This window comes from Genypterus blacodes, unplaced genomic scaffold (genome assembly GCF_046128005.1).
Source record: "Genypterus blacodes isolate CSIRO-AG114 ecotype Tasmania unplaced genomic scaffold, CSIRO-AGI_Gbla_v1 ptg000131l_1, whole genome shotgun sequence".
Lineage (NCBI taxonomy): Eukaryota > Metazoa > Chordata > Actinopteri > Ophidiiformes > Ophidiidae > Genypterus > Genypterus blacodes.
This window is the reverse complement of record NW_027466933.1, coordinates 304,240-326,129: the sequence shown is the minus strand read 5'-3', so window position 1 is coordinate 326,129 and position 21,890 is coordinate 304,240. Positions and strand designations below refer to the sequence as shown.

The 21,890-nt window shown below is 46.4% G+C and overlaps 2 protein-coding genes across 6 annotated transcripts in view; both read right to left on the bottom strand.

Moving 5' to 3' along the window:
* The window catches only part of kif1b (kinesin family member 1B), a 51,025-nt gene extending 47,000 nt beyond the window's left edge, over nucleotides 1-4,025 (bottom strand). For all 4 annotated transcript variants that reach the window (XM_076163335.1, XM_076163339.1, XM_076163336.1 and 1 more), the window contains exons 1-2: nucleotides 3,733-4,025; nucleotides 2,411-2,564 (exon numbers count right to left, since the gene is read on the bottom strand). In XM_076163335.1, coding sequence (XP_076019450.1) covers nucleotides 2,411-2,516 — 106 coding nt within the window. In that variant the 5' untranslated portion in view covers nucleotides 2,517-2,564; nucleotides 3,733-4,025. The remainder of the gene's footprint in view (nucleotides 1-2,410; nucleotides 2,565-3,732) is intronic.
* Nucleotides 4,026-5,096: 1,071 nt separating this feature from the next.
* Nucleotides 5,097-21,709, bottom strand: ube4b (ubiquitination factor E4B, UFD2 homolog (S. cerevisiae)). Of its 2 annotated transcripts, XM_076163357.1 has the most exons (29): nucleotides 21,385-21,709; nucleotides 19,253-19,472; nucleotides 18,410-18,545; nucleotides 17,994-18,081; nucleotides 17,594-17,738; nucleotides 17,255-17,480; nucleotides 16,519-17,019; nucleotides 15,728-15,847; nucleotides 14,462-14,606; nucleotides 14,065-14,165; nucleotides 13,776-13,890; nucleotides 13,351-13,434; nucleotides 13,183-13,239; nucleotides 12,829-12,945; nucleotides 12,614-12,712; nucleotides 12,400-12,513; nucleotides 12,013-12,211; nucleotides 11,449-11,587; nucleotides 11,270-11,369; nucleotides 10,912-11,039; nucleotides 10,661-10,759; nucleotides 10,280-10,515; nucleotides 10,032-10,158; nucleotides 9,763-9,907; nucleotides 9,366-9,500; nucleotides 8,731-8,922; nucleotides 7,268-7,442; nucleotides 6,406-6,552; nucleotides 5,097-6,219 (listed from the first exon to the last, which is right to left on the bottom strand). In XM_076163357.1, the coding sequence occupies exons 1-29, from the start codon at nucleotides 21,409-21,411 to the stop codon at nucleotides 6,155-6,157; spliced, it is 4,182 nt and encodes a 1,393-aa protein (XP_076019472.1). In that variant the 5' UTR covers nucleotides 21,412-21,709; the 3' UTR covers nucleotides 5,097-6,154. The 2 variants fall into 2 exon arrangements, with proteins under 2 accessions (XP_076019472.1, XP_076019470.1); XM_076163355.1 differs by lacking the exons at nucleotides 15,728-15,847; nucleotides 16,519-17,019 and having other exon boundaries at nucleotides 21,385-21,708.
* Nucleotides 21,710-21,890: the final 181 nt, after the last annotated feature.

Sequence of the window (21,890 nt, the reverse complement as noted above, 5' to 3'; positions counted from 1 at the left end):
AGTGCTTTAATACAACAAGGGGAGGTGCTTCTATACGCACAGTAGACCTATCCAACCATCTTTGGCTATACATGCATGCATAGCTGCTATCTGGTTATGTAAGTGGAGGAGACATAGGGGCCGGCTTTGGGATGTCCTGCCGTTGTTCCCTGTTTGGAGCAGCAGCGCCCGCTAATGCAGCCGCCCGTCCCATCATCCCTTTGTAATCACATTTGCCGTGGTATGTTTAAGAGCTTCCACAGAGAGAGAGAGAGAGAGGGCTGTACTCGGCCCAGGCCTGGTTGCAGAAGGCCTTGGACACATTTCCTGCCTGGTGGATAATCAATCCCCTACCTCTCAACCTGCTCCCTATCCCATGCATGGTGAAGAGAGAAAGCAGAGAGAGAAGGGTGACACACACACACACATGCCGATGAGTGAGTGTCAACAGTGCCTCGACCACACATCACCCAAGCGTCTACAAGCGTGAACAAGCATCTCCATAAAACATCACAGTTCTGTCTCAACTCAACTGGCTTGGTTGACTTTCACTGGGAACAGCAAAGAGATGATTGAACATCAGAGGTCAATGTCGAAGCGGCCTCCACCATCTGGTCGCTCTCAGGGACTCAACCAGAGGCGACAACCCGGTGCTGCGGTCCATAATGAGAGAAACGGCCATTCACCATCTCTCCTCTTGGTAAATGTTTGCTCTGTTGTTCCGTCTTAATATAGCTGTACCTTATTTTTCTGCAATTAAAATCAAGAAATTCTCCTCTGCCTCTCCGGCCCACGCACACACACACACACACACACACACACACACACACACACATACATACACACGACTGTAAACATCGGCCACCACCAACAAGGAGATGAAACAAAACACACCTACGTAACCGCTAATTGGCCGTCTGTTACCATCACAGCTTAGAGAATGAGTTGTTTATCGACTTGCCACAACACACTTCAGCACACATTCTAACTTTTTGAAGATATTTGAGAGTTTACAATAATAGGGATTTAAAAATCATGATCACATTTAAGCTGATGAATGATTCTAGGTGTGTTGAGTGAGTGAAGAACCAGCGCCGGGCCTCTCAGCAGCCTAATAAGAAGCATTCTCAGCATACCATCTGCAATGGAGTCCTGAGGAAGGCAGAGTATGGCCGTCTGCCAGCCTCCCTTTCTGCTCTGCAATCTGCCCATGTGATAGGAGGTAGAGTAGGCACTACTGCAGCCTCCTCCTCCTCCTCCTCCTCCTCCTCACTCTCACACACACACGCACTCACTATCCCCACAAAAACACTGCATATTCCACTGCAGTTCTGCTACAAACCACAGTTCACCCTCCAGCACCTCTGGGTGACATTGGCATGATGAAAACCCCGGGATATGAAGTGAAAACAAACGGGGATTTAACACAAAACCTCTCTTTGGTGAAGTGTGAGGGATGAAGGGCAAGCGAGCCTTGACTGGTACGGGGACTTGATCTTATGGAAGATTCATACAGGCTTAGTCTAATGGTGCTCATAAGACTGACAGACTAAACCTCCCGGGCGCAGAGAAGAGAGCATGCTGGCAGAAAAGGTTTGTGCATCACATGCTATCCTGTTACCGGGTCAATAAATGCTCCCGCACTAATGAGCTGGAGATGGTTACACATCTGCACTACATACTGACACACACACACTCACAGGTAAGACTCACAACAACATGGTGGATGAGTCTAACGTACATAAGCACTGCGTATTTAGACGATAGTTCAAGTACTATTTGGAGTCTATCTTAAACATTAATGCAGGTAATTTGCTCTTAAGAGTGGAGACACATTGGCTAACACTGCATCTTAAGTGAAAACACTCTTTCCATTGTCTCTTAAAACAGGAACTGTGTTAACTTTGAGTATGAATACACAATTTACTTTCTAACTTCAATCCAAACACTTCTTGTTTTGGTGAAAACTACATCAAAAACATTGAAGTTTTACAGAACTGGTCTAGGAAAACAAGTCTTTAAACGCCAAAGGCTGTGAACAATTTTTGTAGGCAAACAATTTGTGCAAACTACAATCCAACGTCACCAAAGAGTACACAACAGCAGGCAGCTCTATTCAGAAAGACTAAATCCTTGATGAATTGGGGTGGAGGTAGGTTAGGCTGTGCGGCGACCTCAGGGTCTCCCAGTATGGACCAGCTCAGCATTTCTCACAGCCAGACTCCTCAGGCATGCAGGCCCTTTCAGACAAGCTTCCCCCTGTGAGCCTTTCATTCTCTTTCAGGCTGTTTGTCCCAAAACCTCCACCATTCAGTTTGCTCATTCTGCTGTTTTTAACCAAGAGCCTTAAAGGGGAACCAGGCAGGACCGTATGTGACGGTGTGTATTTTCCATTAGCAGACAGTGCGTGTGTGTGTGTTTGACTACTTACTTGTAGTGTTCCCTTGCATCTGAATGATACATTTGGAATCTTTGCCCGTCTCCCTGGAGTTGAAGGGCCGAACTCGGACGGCGACTTTTACCGATGCCCCAGACATGGTTGCGGTTTAGGATGTCTCCCTGTAGGATCTTCTTCTTTATCCCTCCTACAAGAAACACAATCAGACCCAATGTTGGTGTCATTGCATGTCTTTCTTGCCCAGGAGCAGACAGGAAGCAATGGCAAAGTGACCCATTATCAATAGTTGTAAATCAATAACAATGACAGTCTGGGGCCTCACATTGTGCTCAAACCATACCACCACCCCCCTTCCCCTCCCCTCCCAAATTCCAGTGATACCATCCTACAACAAACATGGCCGACTTGAGCCAGTGACCCATAGATGTTCCCAAATAAACCCTTTACAGTCAAATGAATAAATAAAGGATGTGGGGAGCTGCAGCTGATTTCTACATGAATAATTAGAAACGGCTAGAAAGGAATTAGATTTTGGCCGAATGCAAAATCATTATTAACAACAACACACTGAACCTAACAGCCAGGATGAGCCTTCATGATGCGTTCAGGGTCCATTGAAGCTATACAGCCGGTGGACCCGTGACTATATACGCCAAAAATGTGATGTTTTTCCGCGGCCGTGCAGTCAAGTCAGCCATACTTGCTGAGGCATACGCCCATGAAATCCAATCTGCCGTGTTTGGAGCGGGCTCGAGTGGGACAGCGGTCCGGGCCTGTCCACTGCATCGAACTACGCGGATTTGGGACAGAAAAGCGCTTTAAATCCGCTTTTTCAAACGATTACATGCAGGTTTATCCCTCATTGTTGTGTGCGGGACGCCACAGGGAGGAGTTGCACTGCTGCTGTCTATTTTAGCAACACAAATTCGGTATTTGCTCACGTTTTGCGTCGGTTAAGATATTTAATAATATCATATATCTATCTATCAGCTAGTTTGGTTAAAGTAGCAGTCATGACATTTATAATAATGTCGTACTGTAAATGTTACGGCTTCAGTCACGAAAACGCAAGACGGAACTGCCGCTAATCGACAATGGCTGCGTGCTAATATCATCACAAATACTCTGTTTTTGGTGTATGAGCTTCGATTTATAACGGTTAACTGACATTTTAGGTTGGTTGAAGTGTAATGTATGTAAACTAACTGAGCACACACACAGCCAGACACTCGCACGTCTGCCAGTGTGTGTGTATGCAGGCAGCCGGTCAGTTGAATAAAACCGTAATAACAAGCACCTCCTGTGCTGTAAAACATAAAATAAGAACAAATATGACAGATAAACGTTTTACTTACTTGTGAAGCTTCTTAACACCACAGCAGCAACACCATAGGAGAGCGGGGGGAACTAATGTTAGCCGGTTAGCGTCAGAATGTGGTGTGTTTGTGATCAGAATGTGCGAGCAGGCAAACTGAGATAAAGTCCGCTTTGGTGAAAATCAGCCATTCTAGCGGTCACCTCCGGCGGATGGAGCTGTGATGGCGACCTGTAGCTCCGTGACGAGGAGGTTATTCTCCAGTTTGGATCCAAAGCGGTCGTGTCTCTGCACACAAGCGAGGAGAAGAATTGATGGATCGTCTTGATTTACCGAAGGGATTACGTCAACTCCCCTTCGGACACGCTGACTGACAGCTAAATCCAGCCAATGAACGAAGAGATGTGTGTGATTGACGGTGCCGGAGCCAATGGAGAGGCTCGCAGCAGGAAGCCCCGGCGGAGTGGGTGTGGTTTTGGACGTGACGCCACACTGCAGGCTTTCTAGCACCGCTCCCCGCTCCGCTGTGACCGCAACACCACAGGGTCACCGCAAACAGCGCCACCCAGCGAGCAAACATGGAACCTTTCCACTATGTGACCCGTGTTTGAAGAAATAAAAAGAAATAATGCACGTAATTTACATTATTCCCCAAACTGTAGATGCAGGAACAGATCACTTTTTTTAACATGTAACATATTTTTGTTTAGACATTTTAATGCCAAATACCGATACTAACCAAAGACAACAAACGGAGGTATGGCTGTGTATATTGAATGTAAATTCCAACATGACGAAAGTCAATCAAAGATAAGTCAAAAATCAACATCAGTTAGCCCATGTTAGTTTTATGGTGGTCAATTGTTGCACAGAAATATAAATTCTACATAATAAAAAGCCGACTGTGTCACAGCCAGGGAAAGAACAGATGCAAAAGGACACCAAAACTTCCTCATATAAGGGGATGTACGTATCTATTTGAATGAGAAACAGAATTTCATTCAACCATAAGTAAAAATTGTATACGTTTAAGATCCTGATCTGTCCAATGTTCACTCCCACACTGTTGTAAAAGGATTAATAATTGATTTCTGGAACACATTCACTGTCTCTTCCTATTTTTCCATTCATATTTCCCCCCAAGTTTTGATTTAATGCCACTGTAGATCTTTGGATAATGTTAAATCTATTCTTGCAGAGTAAAATTTGTGTAAAATGGTTCCAGCCTAGTCATTATTATACACTGTACGTTTAAATCTTGCAAGTTAAACTGGGCGGTTGCCAGGTCTAATCCATTAGTACATTTACAGGACAACAATGACTAAGCTCACCCATCTGGGAAAACATATTCACCGGCCAAAGCGGCCCAAGCAAACACAGACGAATGAGGGGGAAACAAAAAAGTTGAGAACATTTGTGCATCATCATTTATTTCAGTTCAAAATCTCAGCTTCCAAAACAGGTATGTGGTTAAAGGAAAATCATTTCCTGTACAGTTAAGGTCAGCAAGGTCGAGTTAGGTACAGTGCGCTTTGAGAGAGACCATCTTGAGGTGAGATGTTGGTGGTTCTGAAGAACAGACTTTTTAATGGTGTGCTCCTACAACGGTGTTCCTGTCATGCTACATTCTCTCAAATTTGTTTACTTCACCACAAAGAGAGTTATTAGTCCATGAGGCGCTTAGGAGGTTCTGGACTTGAGGCCATGCACACACAACAAGTAAATTCAGTCTTTGTCAAAGTCAGCAGGGGACTAGGCGACTACAAAGAAACAACTGATCAGATTCTGGTAAATCACTGCTGAACTTCCCACTGTACTCGAAAGAAGCTGACTTTTAGGGTTAAGTTTACGTCTGAGCTACAACTTTGAATGGAAATTTGTTTTTCTGAGCTCTGTCTTCAACAAACCAATGCACCCATTTTTGTTAGCTCTACAATTACCGCCATACATTACGTGTACTCAAGCTTGTCTTTGTCACAGTCTTGATAAAGAAAGTCAGAAATAGCAATTTTATCAGTTCCCACCCCGACTCTCCCAAATGTATTGCCCCTCCCGCCATAATTAAAAGCCTTTAATTAAGCCTTCATACACATTATTACAAAACAAATGAGAACAGTAAAGGAAATTGATCAATAAAATAACTGAATGCACCTTGCTGGTTGACCTGTTGGTGGTAGAAACTTATTTTCTCAGCATTATAATGCACTAACTCTTGTTAAATATATGTATATATTTTGATATATATACACAAACCCATGAGAAAACAAAATGTAAAAGTTTTAACTTTATTATGTTTCGTTTTTAGAACCATAGCTATGGTCTGAGACAAATGAGGATAAAAAAAAATCAAATCAGGCTTCTATGTTTCAATCCAAAATGTTCTATTGTTGTGAGTAGAGGTGACGTTGAATTCAGGCAATTCAGACTCGGCTCCCTTAATGATGGAGAGCAGATCAGAGAGCTTAGATGAACCGCCCGCCCTGCTTCTCTTTCATCCATGCGTGGATCCTCTCCTTCAGTTCAGGGACTGAACAAAGAAGGAGAACAGAACGTGAGTGGCAGCAATCAGACAAGGATAAATCAACAAGCAGGTGACACTGAATTTTAATACGGCTTCACGTATAAATATAAATGAATTAAAAACCAGCTGATTGCCAGATACCAGCTGGATAAATACGGGTTTTCTAATGAAGCGGCGCTGTGCTGTGATTACCTGACTCCAGCATGCTCTCCGTAAGCGGCTGTCGGTTGAAAGGATCAGTGGGGGAGTTGAGCAGGTGGCGCAGGATGATGGATCGGTCCATGATGTTCCCCGAGGGCAGCATCACAGGGTCAGTCATCAGTGTGTCCATCAGAGGGTCTGTCGGAACAGCGGTAGACATGTTTAGGACCCAAACACTGGCAGCAATAACCAATGAAACTCAGTTGTCAGCGCCAAGTTTAGTTTATGAGCCAAGGCTTCGGAAATTTGCATGAAATATTGCTGAAATACAACGTATATAAAAACGGAAATGGTACGGATATGTTTGCCCTATATTGAAATGTCACAAGGTTGTTACAGTTGGACTTGTGTGTGTGTTTCCTGCCTAAAAATAAAACCCGGTGTGGGCGACTCTGCCCACAGAGGAATCTGACACCCCAGCTTCATGTATGGCACGCTTCCACCCAGTGTGCTGGGTGGGTTGGCATATGTGGCTTTCAAAGTTGGAATGTGGGCCACGTTCCCTTTCTAGATTATATTAAGTCTGCGGTTATAGGATAGCCTTGCTCTAAGCTGTCTACGTGACCTCCATGAGCTGCCAAAGCCCCCGCAAATGTCTGGAATTGTGCGGTGACAGAGGCCGCTGGAGATCCGTCCTGTCTGCACCGGCTGACCCGGGATCAGACCCCAGCTGGGTTTCAGCACCCGAGTACGCACAAATAAGACGTTTGCTGAGGTGTGTGACCATCGATGAGTCTTCCTCACCTTCCAGATCTCACTGTTAAATTTGTAATACATCTTAAGATTTTCACACTAATTACACAGTAAGACTCACTAAGGTCCTTTTCACAATGTAAAACTGCCTTGAACTGACCTTTGAACTCATCGGGCGCATCACTGTAGTCCATTTCAGACTGAGAGTTCTTGGCGACTATCTCCTCCACCTTGTCCGATAGCAGCTTGAATTTTTCAATGGCGATGGAGGACTTGATGCCAGCTTTCCTCATCTTGGAGATCACCTCCTCAAAAAGCTCTCGGCTGTACGAGCGCTGCAAACAGAAGAAAGGAAACGTAAACAATTGGTCTAAATTATACCATAAAGATTTTTTCTGTTCAATTTCTCCCTCAAAGATCTTACTTCTCTCAAAATTTGCCCACAAATTGTTTATATCAGTGACAAGTTAATCTATCTCCTACACAACATTACTCCACTGGTCTTCCTTATGCTGGGGTCAATAAACGGCCACCCTAAAGTGTTGAATAGAGCTTTGTTGGTCAACACCATGCCACAGATGCCTCATGAGTTAAAGAGATGGAGCAGTGGGCATGCAGACTGCAGGAATGTCCAGAAGAGCTGTTGCCAGAGTAACGGGGTGTTCATGTCTCCACCGTGAGCCACCTCCACAACGTTCAGGGATTTTGTAAGTTCAGCCAACAAGCCTCACAACCGCAAACCAAGTGTGACTACGCCAGCCCAGGACGGCTGCATCGGACCTCTCCACCTGGAGGATCGTCTGAGGCCACAGGCACAGCTGAGGCTCGCCAGCTCTACCAGGGTCTGCAGCTCGGCATCACAATCAATGTGTTCCAATGGAAGTGTTGTGGTAATGGTATGGGCAGGGAAGATGTTGTGGTGAGATGCTGAGGCCCATCGCTGTGAGGTCATCCACCACTATCACCTCATGTCTCAGTGTGGCGATGCATGGCCCTGTGTTGCAAGGACCTGTACACATTTCCTCTAATCTAGGTGTTGCGTTTATTTCTGTTCTGTATTTAAGGAATCTGCAGTAGAGGACCGTCTTAAGAAAGATATCACTATTTGTTACCTTTCGAATGTGTCATCCTGAATATTAAAGACATTCAACACACTTTGTTTCATATTATAAGGGCCGTTTAGGTTGAGTGTAGACTTCACAGCTCTTTCAGTAGAAAACAAAACAAAAATGACATCGTCAACAAGCATCATCTAGGTCCTAGTAAGTGTTCACTGATTTGTAATTCCTCCCATAAACACTCCAGAATGTGACTCCACCACAAGATGAGCTGGTTTTACACACATCACTGAAAAGCAGCGACAGGGTGAATAACACTGAATAACATTCATCAAGTACAACAAACCATTCATGCTCATGTCTGTGAGGCTGCTACACCATGACTGTGATGATCCGTCACTACGCTGCCTGTAGCTTTCCCTTGTGACCAGAACATCATTATCCTGAACTAATCCACCACTTGCATTCTCTTTGTTTAGTCAGGAAGTATTCATTCTATTCCCAGTAGAATGAATCCATCTTTGACTGGTGATGTTAGTGACTATTCCTTAACTTTGGTACCAACCTGGTCGTCTGCTATCGCCTTTGCAAAGCGAGCACAGTCCAGCTGCAGATAGATGTCAGTCAGCTGGTCTAGGAGCTTCTTGGGCTCAAAGCCGTATTTCTCAGGGTTCTCCACCTTCAGGTCACGACACTTAGGCCCACAGAGCTGCTGGAGGTTAAAGTTCAACATGGCTGCTAGGCGAGGCCCCAGCTCCTGGAAACAGAGGACCAAACTGTTTAGGACACCATGTTATGCTACATAACACGTTCGACCCAGAACATCCTGAGAGTCTGCAGGTTTACAGCCCAACACACACACACACACACACACACACACACACACACACACACACACACACACACACACACACACACACACACACACACACACACACACACACACACACACACACACACACACACACACACACACACACACACACACACACACACACACACACACACACACACACACACACACACACACACACACACACACACACACACACACACAGCACCGGCCTGACTCGCCCCTGGGCTCTGGCTGAGCTGGACTGTAAACCTGCAGAGCATCGGGCCTCTGTGGCACATTGAGAATATGTGCTGAGTAAGTAGGAGCATTTCTGCAGACATCCAGAGGGGGGCGCTAGCACTTACAGGTCTGAGGAAAGGCTTCTGGACCTGCTTGGTGAGGATGTGGAACATGTCCACCGTCTCTGTGGCCAGAGCCAGGTAGGAGCGAGACACACGCTCGTCCTGCGTGAGCTGGGACTGGCGGCTCTGCTGCTGCTCCTGGAGGGAGGGAGGAAGGAGAAAATAGTTTTTGATCGATTTCATTTTTTATATTTTGCTGATAGCTGTGAGATCTCCCAGTATAAAGTTCTGGAGAGTTCCCTGTGATCTTGAATAAGGTGCAGCAGAACATTTGTTTCACTGCTGCATTTGCTTTACATGTTTCTCCTGCATTGTTTTATTTCTGTTTGTACTACATAAGCTTAACAATGGCTGTGCTGACTGAAAACATTTGAAATCCTTTTCTTTGTTGCTCGCTGACCCTGGGCAGCTGGTCCCACTGCTCCTTATTTTTCATCTCTTCTTGAACCTCGTGGATGCGCTTCAGGGACTCCAGGCTCTCGTCTAACAGGAAGGTGGTGTCGTTAATCAGCATGTTGATGTAGCGCACAAACTGCTTGCCGGAGCTGCGAGGAGAGGAAGCAGGCGGAGGTGCGGTTCAAACTGGAGTCCGACTGCAGGACAATCAATTCTAAAAAGGATCACTTGACCGGAATGGAGAGGCCGATTCTTTGTTGAAGGCAAACTCACTTGAATTCCTCCAGGAAGGTGCCGTGATGGCCGATGTTCTGCCACAGGCTCTTGAAGATGGTGCTGATATGGTACCGTATAGTGAACTTATCATAGAACTCACTGGTGGCTCCAGTATGCTCAACATCTAAGGGGAACAGAGCAGAAGTGTCACACCCTCATGTCTGCAGCTTAGAGATTACCCAACATAAGAAGTAGAACAGACGATATTATCTATAGATATAGGATCTTCATCTTGTGGAGCTCACCAGTGTAGAACTTCATGAGGGCAGGGACCAGCTGTTTGACAGCCAACGGGTGGTTCTCCATCATTTCAGAGAATCGCTGGGTGCGTGGCTGCACAGCAGGGTTGGTGACAAACAGCACCTCCACCAGCTTGGCAATAAGGTAAGGGTTCCTGATGTAGTTCTGGCTGCAGATGAACACCACCAAGAAGGTAACGATGTCCTGGACACATGGCTCATATAAAACTTGGGGAGAATACCTGAATGAGAGAGGGAGAGGAAGGAGGGAGACATGGATGAGACAGGTCTAATCATACTGAGACTTCACTCCTATATGGATGGAAACACTGGAGAGACTGAACTCTGAGATTATGAGCCATCACCAAGTTGAAAGGAGGAACTCACTGTACAATGAAAAGCAGAAACTCAGCCACATCTTCAATGTAGAACTCAGGCAGAGCAGCAAAGCTTTTGGGGATCTCTGGGGTCAGTGGCAGGGTCATGCTGAGGAGGGGAACACAATTCAGATGAGACACACAATATGGAACAATTCTGCCATGACACAGAATTGAAAGAATCTGGTCTTTGTGCGATGCCGTGGAGAGGACATCACACAAACAAACGGCAGCGTTTCTTTCCGCGGTGCTGAGACTCACTCGGGGTAGGCAGGGTCGACCATGCGGAGAATGAGCTGAATGACTGTACTGTAGAACTGCAGACATCTGCGCAGCAGGTTCTCATCCAGAAGGCCCACGTCAGCACAAGCTTTGGCCCGCACCAGTTTCTGCCCGGACCAAGTCACACACAATCAGCATTACATCCCTGTAGATATGCTCTCCTGCTGCATCCTGCACATTTCACCCTCAGAGCACAGGGCACAATCTCACTAAAGCCATAATAAATTAAACTGAGAGATAGACGATCTGCAAGTGAGCATCTCTAAAGCATTCATCATGGCCTAATGGATCAGTGAGGGAGAGACTGTGTCTGCATTCACATGGATGTTAAACTGACCTTGAGCTGGGTTTTGCATCGCTTCAGCATCTCTCTATGTCTACTGGCCAGCGGAGAGTCTTTCCACTGGCTTTCACTGTTCTTCAGCTCCTCTACAGTCCTAGGATGGGAAACAAAGGCGTTAAGACACATGAAGTGACCGTGAGGCGTTCTCTCTCTGTGCGTGTGTGTGTGCGTACCTGTTGAGTTCTCTGATGGCCCGTAACCTGCGGATATAACGCCTGCAGCCTGGCAGGATGGACAAATGGTGGGTATGCAGCGTCAAGAAGAAACACTCGGTGGGGAACTTGGGTTCAGAAAACTTGGTAGGATCTTCATCTGTTTATGTAAACACAAGAATGATATTAAATACATACACACACACACACACACACACTGACTTTAATGTTAAATACAACTTGACAGATTATTATCACTGGATGTTTTGAAGGATTTCATATTTCATGATATTCAGTTCTAATCTGTATCTGCAGTGTCGGGGCAGATCAACATTCTAAATGAAGCACAGGCACAAATTAATATTGAATCAGTAACAAAGATGATTCATCTGAGATTAATTCCATCACTACTGAATAATTCACAAGTCTGCCACGGTGATTCATCACTCAGGGCCGATTAAACATTCAAAATGGTTCGTCTCTACGTCATGCACTTCTCAAAATGGCGGTGCTTCAATGTGATGTACATTTAGACAAACTCTTGCATACAAATCATTCCTCTGTTTCCATTCCCCTCACACTTACGCAGTTCAGTCAGCCAGCTCTTCAGCTCCTCCATGGTGGCCTTCAGGCGCGTCTCCTCTAGGCTCACCACAAGGCGACAGCGTGGGTGGAAAATGTAGTAAGGGTCCACTGTCTCCAGTTTGATCTTCATGCTCAGCTGCTGCAGCACCCAGAGGAAATTGAGCATGAAGCCGTCTGTCGACACAAGCTTATCGTCGGTCTGAAACAAACAAGAGGGGGAATTCAGAACAATCGGCTCCAACATAGCAACACAGATGCATGTATGTGATCCTAAATGTTCTTAGCATGACCGAGAAACAATGAGGTGATTATGTGTGCTGTCCTTTCTGCTCTAATGTGATAATTGGTCATTCTAAACTTGTGAGGAAGAGTTGACATTTAACTCACCTGCATCTGAGCTTTTTTCACATTATAGTTGACTAAAGCTGCCATGTAATTAAGCGCTAACTCGCGTGTTTCTCCATTTAATAAGATGTTATGAAGGACTTTGAACAGGTCGCCCTGAGGAAGACAACACAACAGGGAAACACATTAGTCCACATTCAGAACAAATGAAGCCTTTAAAAGACATGAAGCAGCAGCAGCAGCATGGACGCCGTACCCTTGCTGACTCCAGGTAGTGCTGCAAAGACTGGCTGACCACTCGGGTGTTCTCCATGGTGATGGCAGGACCAGAGAAATACTTGTCTCCAACTTTGGTCTAAGGGAAAGATTTAAACACTTTTCATTCACTCATTATTCATCATTTTTCAGCAGTTACACTTTTAGATTGCAGATTGCATTCTGTCTTTTATCACTTGACTGAATGAGACTCACATCATCTTCAGCAAAGACAGACAGGCTGAAGAAGGCTCCCAGGTAGGACAGTCTCTGGATCTCTCTGCCACAGCCGGGGCTCAGAGGTTTAGGACACCACAGGGGCACTGATGTTACCTACACACACACACAACAGAGGCCAGGACACAAGGCCAGGACACAAAGGAACGGATCAGATACAGAAACCCTAAACATCCCCTAAACCCTAAACACAGAAACCCTAAACATCCTGGAATGCAACACGTCTAAAATGGTTTTCTCAAGTAAATGTTAATTAAGCATGTAATATAATAGATAAGAGTGTGTGTGTGTCTGTGTGTCTGTGGTTACAGTGCCACCGTACTGCACACTCACCAAATAGCACATTGGGTGAGTCTTTCCAAACTTGATTTCACAGAGCTCAGCTAATGCCTGTAAAAATAGAAAGAAGAGGACATAAATACAGACGTGTCAGAGTCGGCGCTGCTTCATTTCCCATCTGTCTCCCCTCGGTAGGTGTGAGGCAGGGCCAGGATTCCTTACCATGAGAGGGAATTTAAAATTATCACTGTCAAAGGAACATTCTTTTACGGCCAGAGCCAGCCCGTGGAGAACAGGGATGAAGATCTGAGGGACAAAGACAGACAGAAGGAGGAGGAACGTCCAAAGATAAAACACAGATTCACATTAGAATACAGCATCACACCAGACAGAGGTATTTTCGAGACAGAGCGCCCTTAGCAAAGTGTCTGAGCTCGTCACGTACACAATAAAGACCCAGGAATACACAAAACCAGCATTGGGATGAAATCAGTCTGCTGTAGTTCCACACAGATTTAATTTGGCAGGACGGGAAAGACTAAAGTGCCCCTAGGTGTAAATGTGAGAGTGTTTATGTTTGTGTGTCTGCGGCTCCAGCACAGCCCCGGTGAGTGTGAGTGGGCTGTGGAGGAGGACGGGCCTCTCACCTGTCTGAACACTTCTTCCTCCTGGTGGGTAATTCGCACCAGTTCCTGAATAAAGCCATAGGGAAGGTTCCGGCACAACATATAAGGTATGAGCAGAGATTGCTGAAGAGGGTTCCTGTGTGTGGTGAAGATGGGGAGAGCAGAGAGAGGGAGGGGAAGGGAAAAAAAAAAAGGTGCGACAGTGAGGTGACAGAATAGTTGCTATGGAGACTCTGAATCTGAGAGAAGAAGAGGAAGAGGAGCAGAGCAATAAAGACAAAGCCTCAAAGTCTCTGGATGTCTCGCTGACCTGGGCTGGGTCAGGGTGCCTTGCAGGACCAGGGCGACGTGGGAAATACACTGAGAGCGAATGTTGCTGAGAAGCTGGCTGATATTTGGTTGGCTGCACATCTGAGGGAGAGAAGGAGAAAACACTTAAGGAGGAGTGAGGAGGGCCGTCGACAGTTTCACAGATTCCGACAGCCAGCTTCTGTGCCAGGCAGAGAAGCACAACATGGGTGTTTACCTTAGACGTAATAAGGAGTAAGATAACATGACTACTATGAGGAGGGTCAGTGAGACTCAGATGAGCTCATAATTTAACCCTTGGAGGTCATCTTTGAACAGAGGCTAACACTAAACTCTGACAGTCTTCTCAGTTCCTAGATAGAGACATTCTTGTTGCTTTGTAGGCGGCAGCAGCAAACCTTGGGAGCTTTCCTCTCCTCCATGCCAACACTGTCGAAACGCTCAATGAGGTAGTTCAGCATCTCCGTCTCTTTGCATGTTTCAATGGTGAAGCGGTCGCTGGATGAATCGCAGGACATCCCCCCTCCTCCACACGCGCCGAGACTGCATAGGGGGGAGAGACGGACGCTGGTTAAGATCACAGACAGGCAGCAGAGAGACGACAGCGACAGCACGTAACGTTATCACGGACGTATGGAGAACAAGCAAGTCTTCTCGCGGTCCTGGGAAGAAAACATAAAGGCATTAGTGACAGCCCTGCAAATCAGGCAGCATCTCAGTGCCGTTAAAAACCAAACAACGCCGTTTACTTTGTTGTAAGAAATACTGTGAAGCAGGTAACAGGACTTCCCTCGCCACATTTAGGTGATAAAAAGGTGGCAGGAGGTTGATTTGCTGTTAGTGGTAAGTTAGCTCTGATAGCCAGATGTCTAGATATGAGCTTCATAGCACAAACAAACCTCTGCACACACTCTCATTAGTCACGTTATTTATTCTAAGTACGCAGGCGATGCATGAATGTCACCTCTCCCAGCCTGCGGCTACTACTGCTGCTCTGCAAGCTCCAAATATAATCTGCATGACTCAGTTAGAAAATGCTGACAGAATATACAACCATTTGTTGAGAACAAGTATTCAATCACCAGTGCAGATTAGTTACAACAATAACACCAAATGCAAACTGAACTGAGGACACACACACACACTCACTTAACCTGCGATGCACTTGACCTAGCAGAATCACAAACGTGCTTTGATAAGAGAATCTCCTCCTCCCTGCCCATGTTCTCTGGATTTGCATGGCATGTGAGGATGAATAGGAATAATTAGTCTAGAATGTGCAAAACAACATAACTGTCTTGTCTTTCCTGAACAGCAGGGTGATACAGGACTGGAACCAAACTACATCAAGCAAGACAAACACAAACACAAAACCTCTACCAGAAGTTATCGCTTAAATTCATCCACTGCCCGTCAACAGATTTAAACACTAAATAGGAACCACATGACCGGGAAAAGTCTCAATATTCCGGTTGAGGCTCTACCTAAACCTGACAGCACCGTGTTCTGTCGTCTCACAGCTGAGGGACCCTGACGGAGCGGCGCCATGAGTTTCTACCCTGCCGTGTTTGTGCGCTGTTAGTGGCAAGCCACCCGAGCCCGCTGGAGCATGCAGCTGGCCCGTACCTGAGCAAACACACACACAAACAAAGGGAAACACACACCGTGCAGCGGTGTACCTGGACCCAAACTGAACCCGTGAAAAATCCTCCTCCTCCTCAGAGTCTTCGTCGCTGCTGTCCTGAGACATGTCAGAGAGGGCAAAGAACAGCAACGACAAGGGGCTACCAATGGCGATGAGAGGAGGGGGGGGGGAGTGAGCAAGCGGGGGAGACAGAATGTAAATAAAAAATAATGACCGCAACTGAAAATCGCAGTGGAATGGAACGAAATCACAAGAAAACAGGAGAGAAGAAAGGAAAGAGCTGCTAGAAGTCTGCATGCTGGCTTACAGAGCAGCTTCATTACATACGAGCCCATCATGCCAGTCTGCCTGCAGCACGCTGTCACATCAATCAGAGCCGAGCGTCACGTCACCATCAGTCACTGTGTCGTTAGCAGGTCAGTGAAGCAAAAGCTCAAATCCTCTGAATAAAGGTTAGTTTCTTTTTTTAAACATGCGTGTTGGTAGAAACTCTCTAGATCTACAGATGATGATGGTAGAAAATGATTTAGTGTTATGTTTAGTATTAGGGTTACAATTCAGGAATGATGCACACATTTACAAATGCTAAAATGTTGAACTTGTCTAACTGTTTGGAAATCATCTCCAGGTTACTTAGATGGTAACAGTAAACAATGTTAATGGAATTTTAAGGTAAAAGCGAGAAACGCAGCAAAACTCATTTCCTTTCAGTGCCTCTGTTAAATCGGTTAATCGGGCTGCAAATGGTTAAAGGTTAAGTTGGGTCGTTCGTGCGGCACCACACTGGCATGCAGATGGCTGAGGAGATACCTAGATGCTGGGATCCCATGAGGAACGGTAGCTTGTCTGGTTCTCAACCTGGGAGAGGGAGGCACCATAGGAGGGGGAGGGGGGGAGGTGTTGTTGCGAGGTCTGGCTGAGCTGTGGGAGAGGGCCTGAGGGCTGAGAGGGGGCAGGGGAACCGGGGTGTTTGGGGGGACAGCAGGACCTAAAGGGCTGGCAGAGGGTCCAAAGGGGCCAAATCCTCTTTGGCCCGGGCTAGAGGGGGAGGGGGGAGGAATCCCCCACGGAGAGGTGACGGAGTACGGCCGGTAGCGCTGGGAGATGGGCATTGGGGCAGACGGGGTGTTGAGGGAGTGTCTCGGAATGGCAATAGCAGGCGGGCTGGGGGGAACGACAAACTGAGGGGTAGAGGGAGTGGACGGGGTGGAGGGGGTGGAGGGCATAGAGGGAGGAGTCGGGGTGGGGAGAGATGAGGAGGTCGTCCTGGCTGCGATCAGAGCCATTGGGTGTGGGCTACACCCGTACAGACTGTGGACAATATTGTGAGAGATGATTGGCAAAGATCATCCACCAACAATGAGCAAGTCTTCAAAAACACAACAGATCAAAGTGAAATCATGGAAAACCACATGGGAGCTCCCAATCACACAGCACCAAAGAAACCCTCATAAATAAACAACAACATTCACACAAGGTCAGTTTAAATGAGAGCTAATCTACTCTTTTCCTGTCAAAGGTCTTAATCAGGTGTTTGAATCCTTGCCTGGACAGAGAGCTGGCTCCAAACGAGCCGGCACTGGGGCCCATGGGGCTGCCGCCTTGGCTGGAGGGCTGCACCAGCGTCAGGCGGTGGTCAGGGGATTTGGCTGCTGCGATTGGCTGAGAGGTGGCGGTCAAGCTGGCGAAGGGGTTGTGGACGCGTGACTGGGTGGACATCATCAAGACCTCCATCAGGATCTGGCCAATCAGGTCTTTGAAGTCAGAGTATACTACAAGAGAGAGAGAGAGAGAGAGATCAATCAACAGTCGACTTGACAGACCTAGGCCTAGATTGTTCAGCTTTTTATTGTGTGGGACAGAAGGAGAGTGCTGGGTGACGGACCGTCTTTAGGGTTCTGGTGGAACTCGGTGGCCAGCATTGGGAGAAAGATGACATCTCTGTCCTGCTCCTTCCACGATACGCGGAGGACCTTACAAATGAGTTGCAGAGCCTGTTCTTCAGACACGTCAGAGTTTGCAGAGGTTTCCTGAGGAGCAAAACAAAGTGGGTCACGATCTGTCGGCCTTTAAATTAGTACAATGGAACACAACAAATATCCATGAGATAGGAAGAGGATTAAGTGTGAATTATATCCTGACAAATACAGTAGCAATGGAATAATCTTTCATACAGTGACAAGCAATAAATCAAAAGTAAAACTAAAAGAATTGCAGCTGTGGAAAGTCCCCAATTACTTTCCAGTAAACTCTGGTCCTGATGGTCAAAGTGCAGTACTGTTTACCTTTTCAGCCAAGTTCCTCTTCTCCCTGCGATCGCTGTCTTCCACCTCCATGTTCTCGATCCCTGAGTCCACATCCACCTGGGACATGCTGGAACAAGACAGAGACAATCACAGTCAGGCTTAATGGTCCATCCGCCATCCCACACTGCTCATCCATCTGGGATATTCAGAGCTTTATTTTTTGCAATATTTAATAAGATGTGTCTACATTCGCTCAGCCTCAGCTTTAACCTGAGTTTGAAGTTCTCCAGAGGATGAATATGAAAAACTAGTAATACAATTCTTTAACTGTGCTACATACAGACACCAACATGTGACGATTCATATGCAGACATTGCATGAAAGCTTTTAAACATCAACAAGAAGCCCTTACAGAGCCGAACAAAAGGCCTTTGACTGATGGGCGAGACTCTAACCTCTTTTCACAGGAGGCGGTGTCAATGTCCATGCTCTGCGACCGAGACAAGCTCTGGGACTGAGTCTCCAGGCTGTTGGAGGGGGAGCTGGAGAGGGAGCTCACGCCCTCGCTGCTCTGGCTTCCATATGCCACCCCTGCAATGACACAACACAACAAACTCAGTATACCTTTGCCCCATTTCTCCCTGTGATCCCTCACAGACTGTGTCACTGGTTATGATGCCATCAGAGAAGCTACCAGAGGAGATCAGTTTACAGGAAAAAGGATAGATAGAGATATTTATAGATAGATATAGAACAGTTGCACAAATCTATCCTTTCATAAAATGGTTATACGAAGAAGAATATAGATAAACACATTACTGCATTCCTCTGTGTCTCACTGCTTGTTTACTAGAGCAGCATTTGGGTGAAAGCCTCAATTCTCTGTCTCAACAGCTTCATGTCAAATTGGGACACTGATGAGCACAATAAGCCGCTGCTGCCGTTTGTGTTGACATCATTCAGTGAGCACGCAGGGTCCTGCTGTCCAAATATCAAGGTCACAACTACCAAGGTCTCCTTCAGTATTGCTCTCACCCAGTTTGTTTGTCTTCCAAGCCAGACAGGACATGCTGTTAAGGCCGTCAGAACAACAACAACACTATCACGACAACTGCAAGAGCTGAATGGACGGATTTGTCCACAAAAACACTGACTTGTTTTCAAATCTTACACAGAAATACAACATGTACAATCTAATTGTGTGTATGTACACCATGAATGGTGTAACCAAATATGCTGTATTACTCTGCTCCAGTAACACGATCATATTGAGGCCCTGACTTCTATCGCGTTCTTACCGGTGGTGCACATTGGGGATGTGGCAGGAGTGCCACTGTGGACATTGAGACCCAATGATTGCGAGGCAGCTGGTGGCAGGGGCTGGGGTACGGCACCTGAGGGTCCTGGGAGGGGTCCAGGTGGGGTCTCTCTCTGTGGGGATGTCAGGGGGGTGCTGAGGGGGGTGCTGGGCTGGGAAGTCTGTCCCCCTGCCAATCGGGCAATTCGCCTTCTGCGAATCTGGAGCGACAAAAAAAAAAACACAATTTATTAGATTTTCAACAAAAGTTTACTGAATATACCACATGGGAGTCTTGAGACAAACTGAAGCATTTGAATATGTGTTTATAACTCCATTAAAAGCTTCTCCAGAAGTTTAATCTGGTCCAGTGCCAGCACCAGCACTGCTCCTGGGGCATAAATCAAGTTAAGTGTGAAAGGTACAGAGTCCACAAATAATGAGTGTGCGTCTTAATGCTTAAATTCCCTCCTCGTCCTGCTTGAGAGTGAGACGCACTGCCTCAGCCCGAGGGACCTTAGATGGCCTCCTTTCTTTACATGACGCTCCAAAAGTCTCAATGACACAATGGGGAAACTGCTATTCTGCAAAATCCCCACAAATGCGTACATTCCTCCAAATATGAAAGGTCACATCAAGGACATACAAGCTTGTATGTGTCGGTCAAACGCAGACGCTGCTTTAGGTTTCTACAGTACAGTTTATTATCCTTTAACTGAATTGTTAAGAGTGAAGTTAGTGTTCCAAAGGTTAGGCTCTACTCTACTGTGGCACAGATGTCAGCAGCCTCCTCCCTCTCACTCCAAGGTCGTGTCTCCATCCTTTCTGGAGCTAAATAAGGGGCCTGTGGGAGGTTCTGCTCCCTTTAGATAGAGGATGTGGTGAAGGGGGATTGAAGTTTGATTCATGACAGAGCATAAAAATGTAAATCATTGAATAGGAACTTTGTACTGGGGGGGTTCAGAAACCGCGCCACCTACAGTTCGTTAGGAGAAGCAAACCCCATAATGAAAGAATGGAAAAGTACCTCTGAGAAAAAAAGCTCCGGCTCTGACCTTTAGGGGGCTCAGAGAAATGGAGAAATGGAGGCCCGGGTACGTTAGAAGTACGAAAACAACATTAACAGCACCGACACACACCGGACAAACACACACTCCTGAGCTTTCTCCGAATGAATGACTCACGCCATCAACCTTCATCAGATAACAAACGTGTCGAGTCCTTCAATCTTTCTACTAAATGTGAATAAAAACGAAACATTACATCTCCGTCCCTCAGTCTGAATCTACATTACGGAGAAACACAAACCTAAAAAGAAAAACAAACACGCAGGCTGTGTAAATGGAAAAACAAGGGTACATTTACGAGCTCGATGTACTTTGTCAGAGCCGAGCAAAGAGAGCAGAACAACCGGACTCTCACACACTAGCGGCTCGGTTCGTTTAACTAGACTTTGAGTGACGAATCGGGTGCTTATTGACGGTACATGTTTACGCTGTGAGAGGCTCCGGTAAGCGGACACGGCCGGCTCCCGTCTGGTTGCACAATGGTGGCCCGGTGTGTTTTTATGCTGAGTCGCCTCGCAGGCTAATTGTCGGCTGTTAGCAAAATAACGTTAGCATGTGTTAGCTTAGCGCAGGCAGGTTTCCCGGACAACACAGGAGGAATAGAGTCTCCATCAGTGGATATCCAGCCCAAAATATCCACCACGATGTAAACACATCATATTGTTACACGAAATACATTGTCTACATTAGAATAAAGTTCAATAAGACAGACTGTAGGCAGCTGATTAGCCACAGTAGCGATGTGGAGTGGCTAACAGATTAGCCACACGCAAGTGACATTAAAACACGATCATGGCCGACTTTCCCCTCGAATCCGTCAGATAATCACAACCCCCCTCATGTACAGTAGCTCGTACAGGTAATGGTAGTTTCCCCGGAGTAGCGGCGCTGTTGGAGCTCTGCGCTGTGTGGCTCCGTGGCCTCTGTAGCTGTAGCGGCTAACCAACTACAAAGAAGCGAACTCCACACTCACGAATTAATCTGGATTTAACTCTACAGGTCTTTAAACCGGTGGTCATTTCTTAAACTGGGAGGCCATTTCAACATGTTTTCCTTATCATCTTACCTCATCTGCGCTCAGCTCCTCCATCATCGCAGCTACGTTAGCCAGCTACTTCACTTCACACAGCCAGAGCCAGCTAGCTAGCTTCAGATTTGAGCTAAATATGCATAGTCTAACTCGGTAAACTAGTGTGTGTCAGCCTGGATTGTCCTCGGGATAAAAACTAGTAAGCCAATGCAAAGCGGATAATGAGAGACAGATCTTTCGCGCAGCCTCTCGTTTGGTAGTTTTCTACCAAGAATGAAACAAAAAGAAAAGTAGCTAGCTGTTGTACGTCAAAATACGAGAGCGGCCATTTTGGTTCTGTGTGTCACGTGACTCCGGAGGCTGCTGGGAGCGTCGCTGTGCCTGCAGGCTGCTGAGCTCATTAAGAGAGAGATGTTTGCTTGGGTGTTCTATGGGGCGTTCAGGTGCCTGCTCAGAGCTTCAGTTGACTCTAGACTCCATTAGTGGGCTGGACAACAAGTTCTTGCTTGTGAACATTTTCTTCAACCTTATGCTTATCTCTG

Excerpts from the sequence above, each read along its gene's own strand:
- ube4b (XM_076163357.1), bottom strand. The coding sequence starts at position 21,411 with ATGATGGAGGAGCTGAGCGCAGATGAG. Across the intron at positions 17,020-17,254 it reads GGAGCCAGCTCTCTGTCCAG|TCTGTACGGGTGTAGCCCAC; the intron begins GCAAGGATTCAA and ends TATTGTCCACAG. Across the intron at positions 9,501-9,762 it reads AGTGGGACCAGCTGCCCAGG|GAGCAGCAGCAGAGCCGCCA; the intron begins GTCAGCGAGCAA and ends CCCTCCCTCCAG.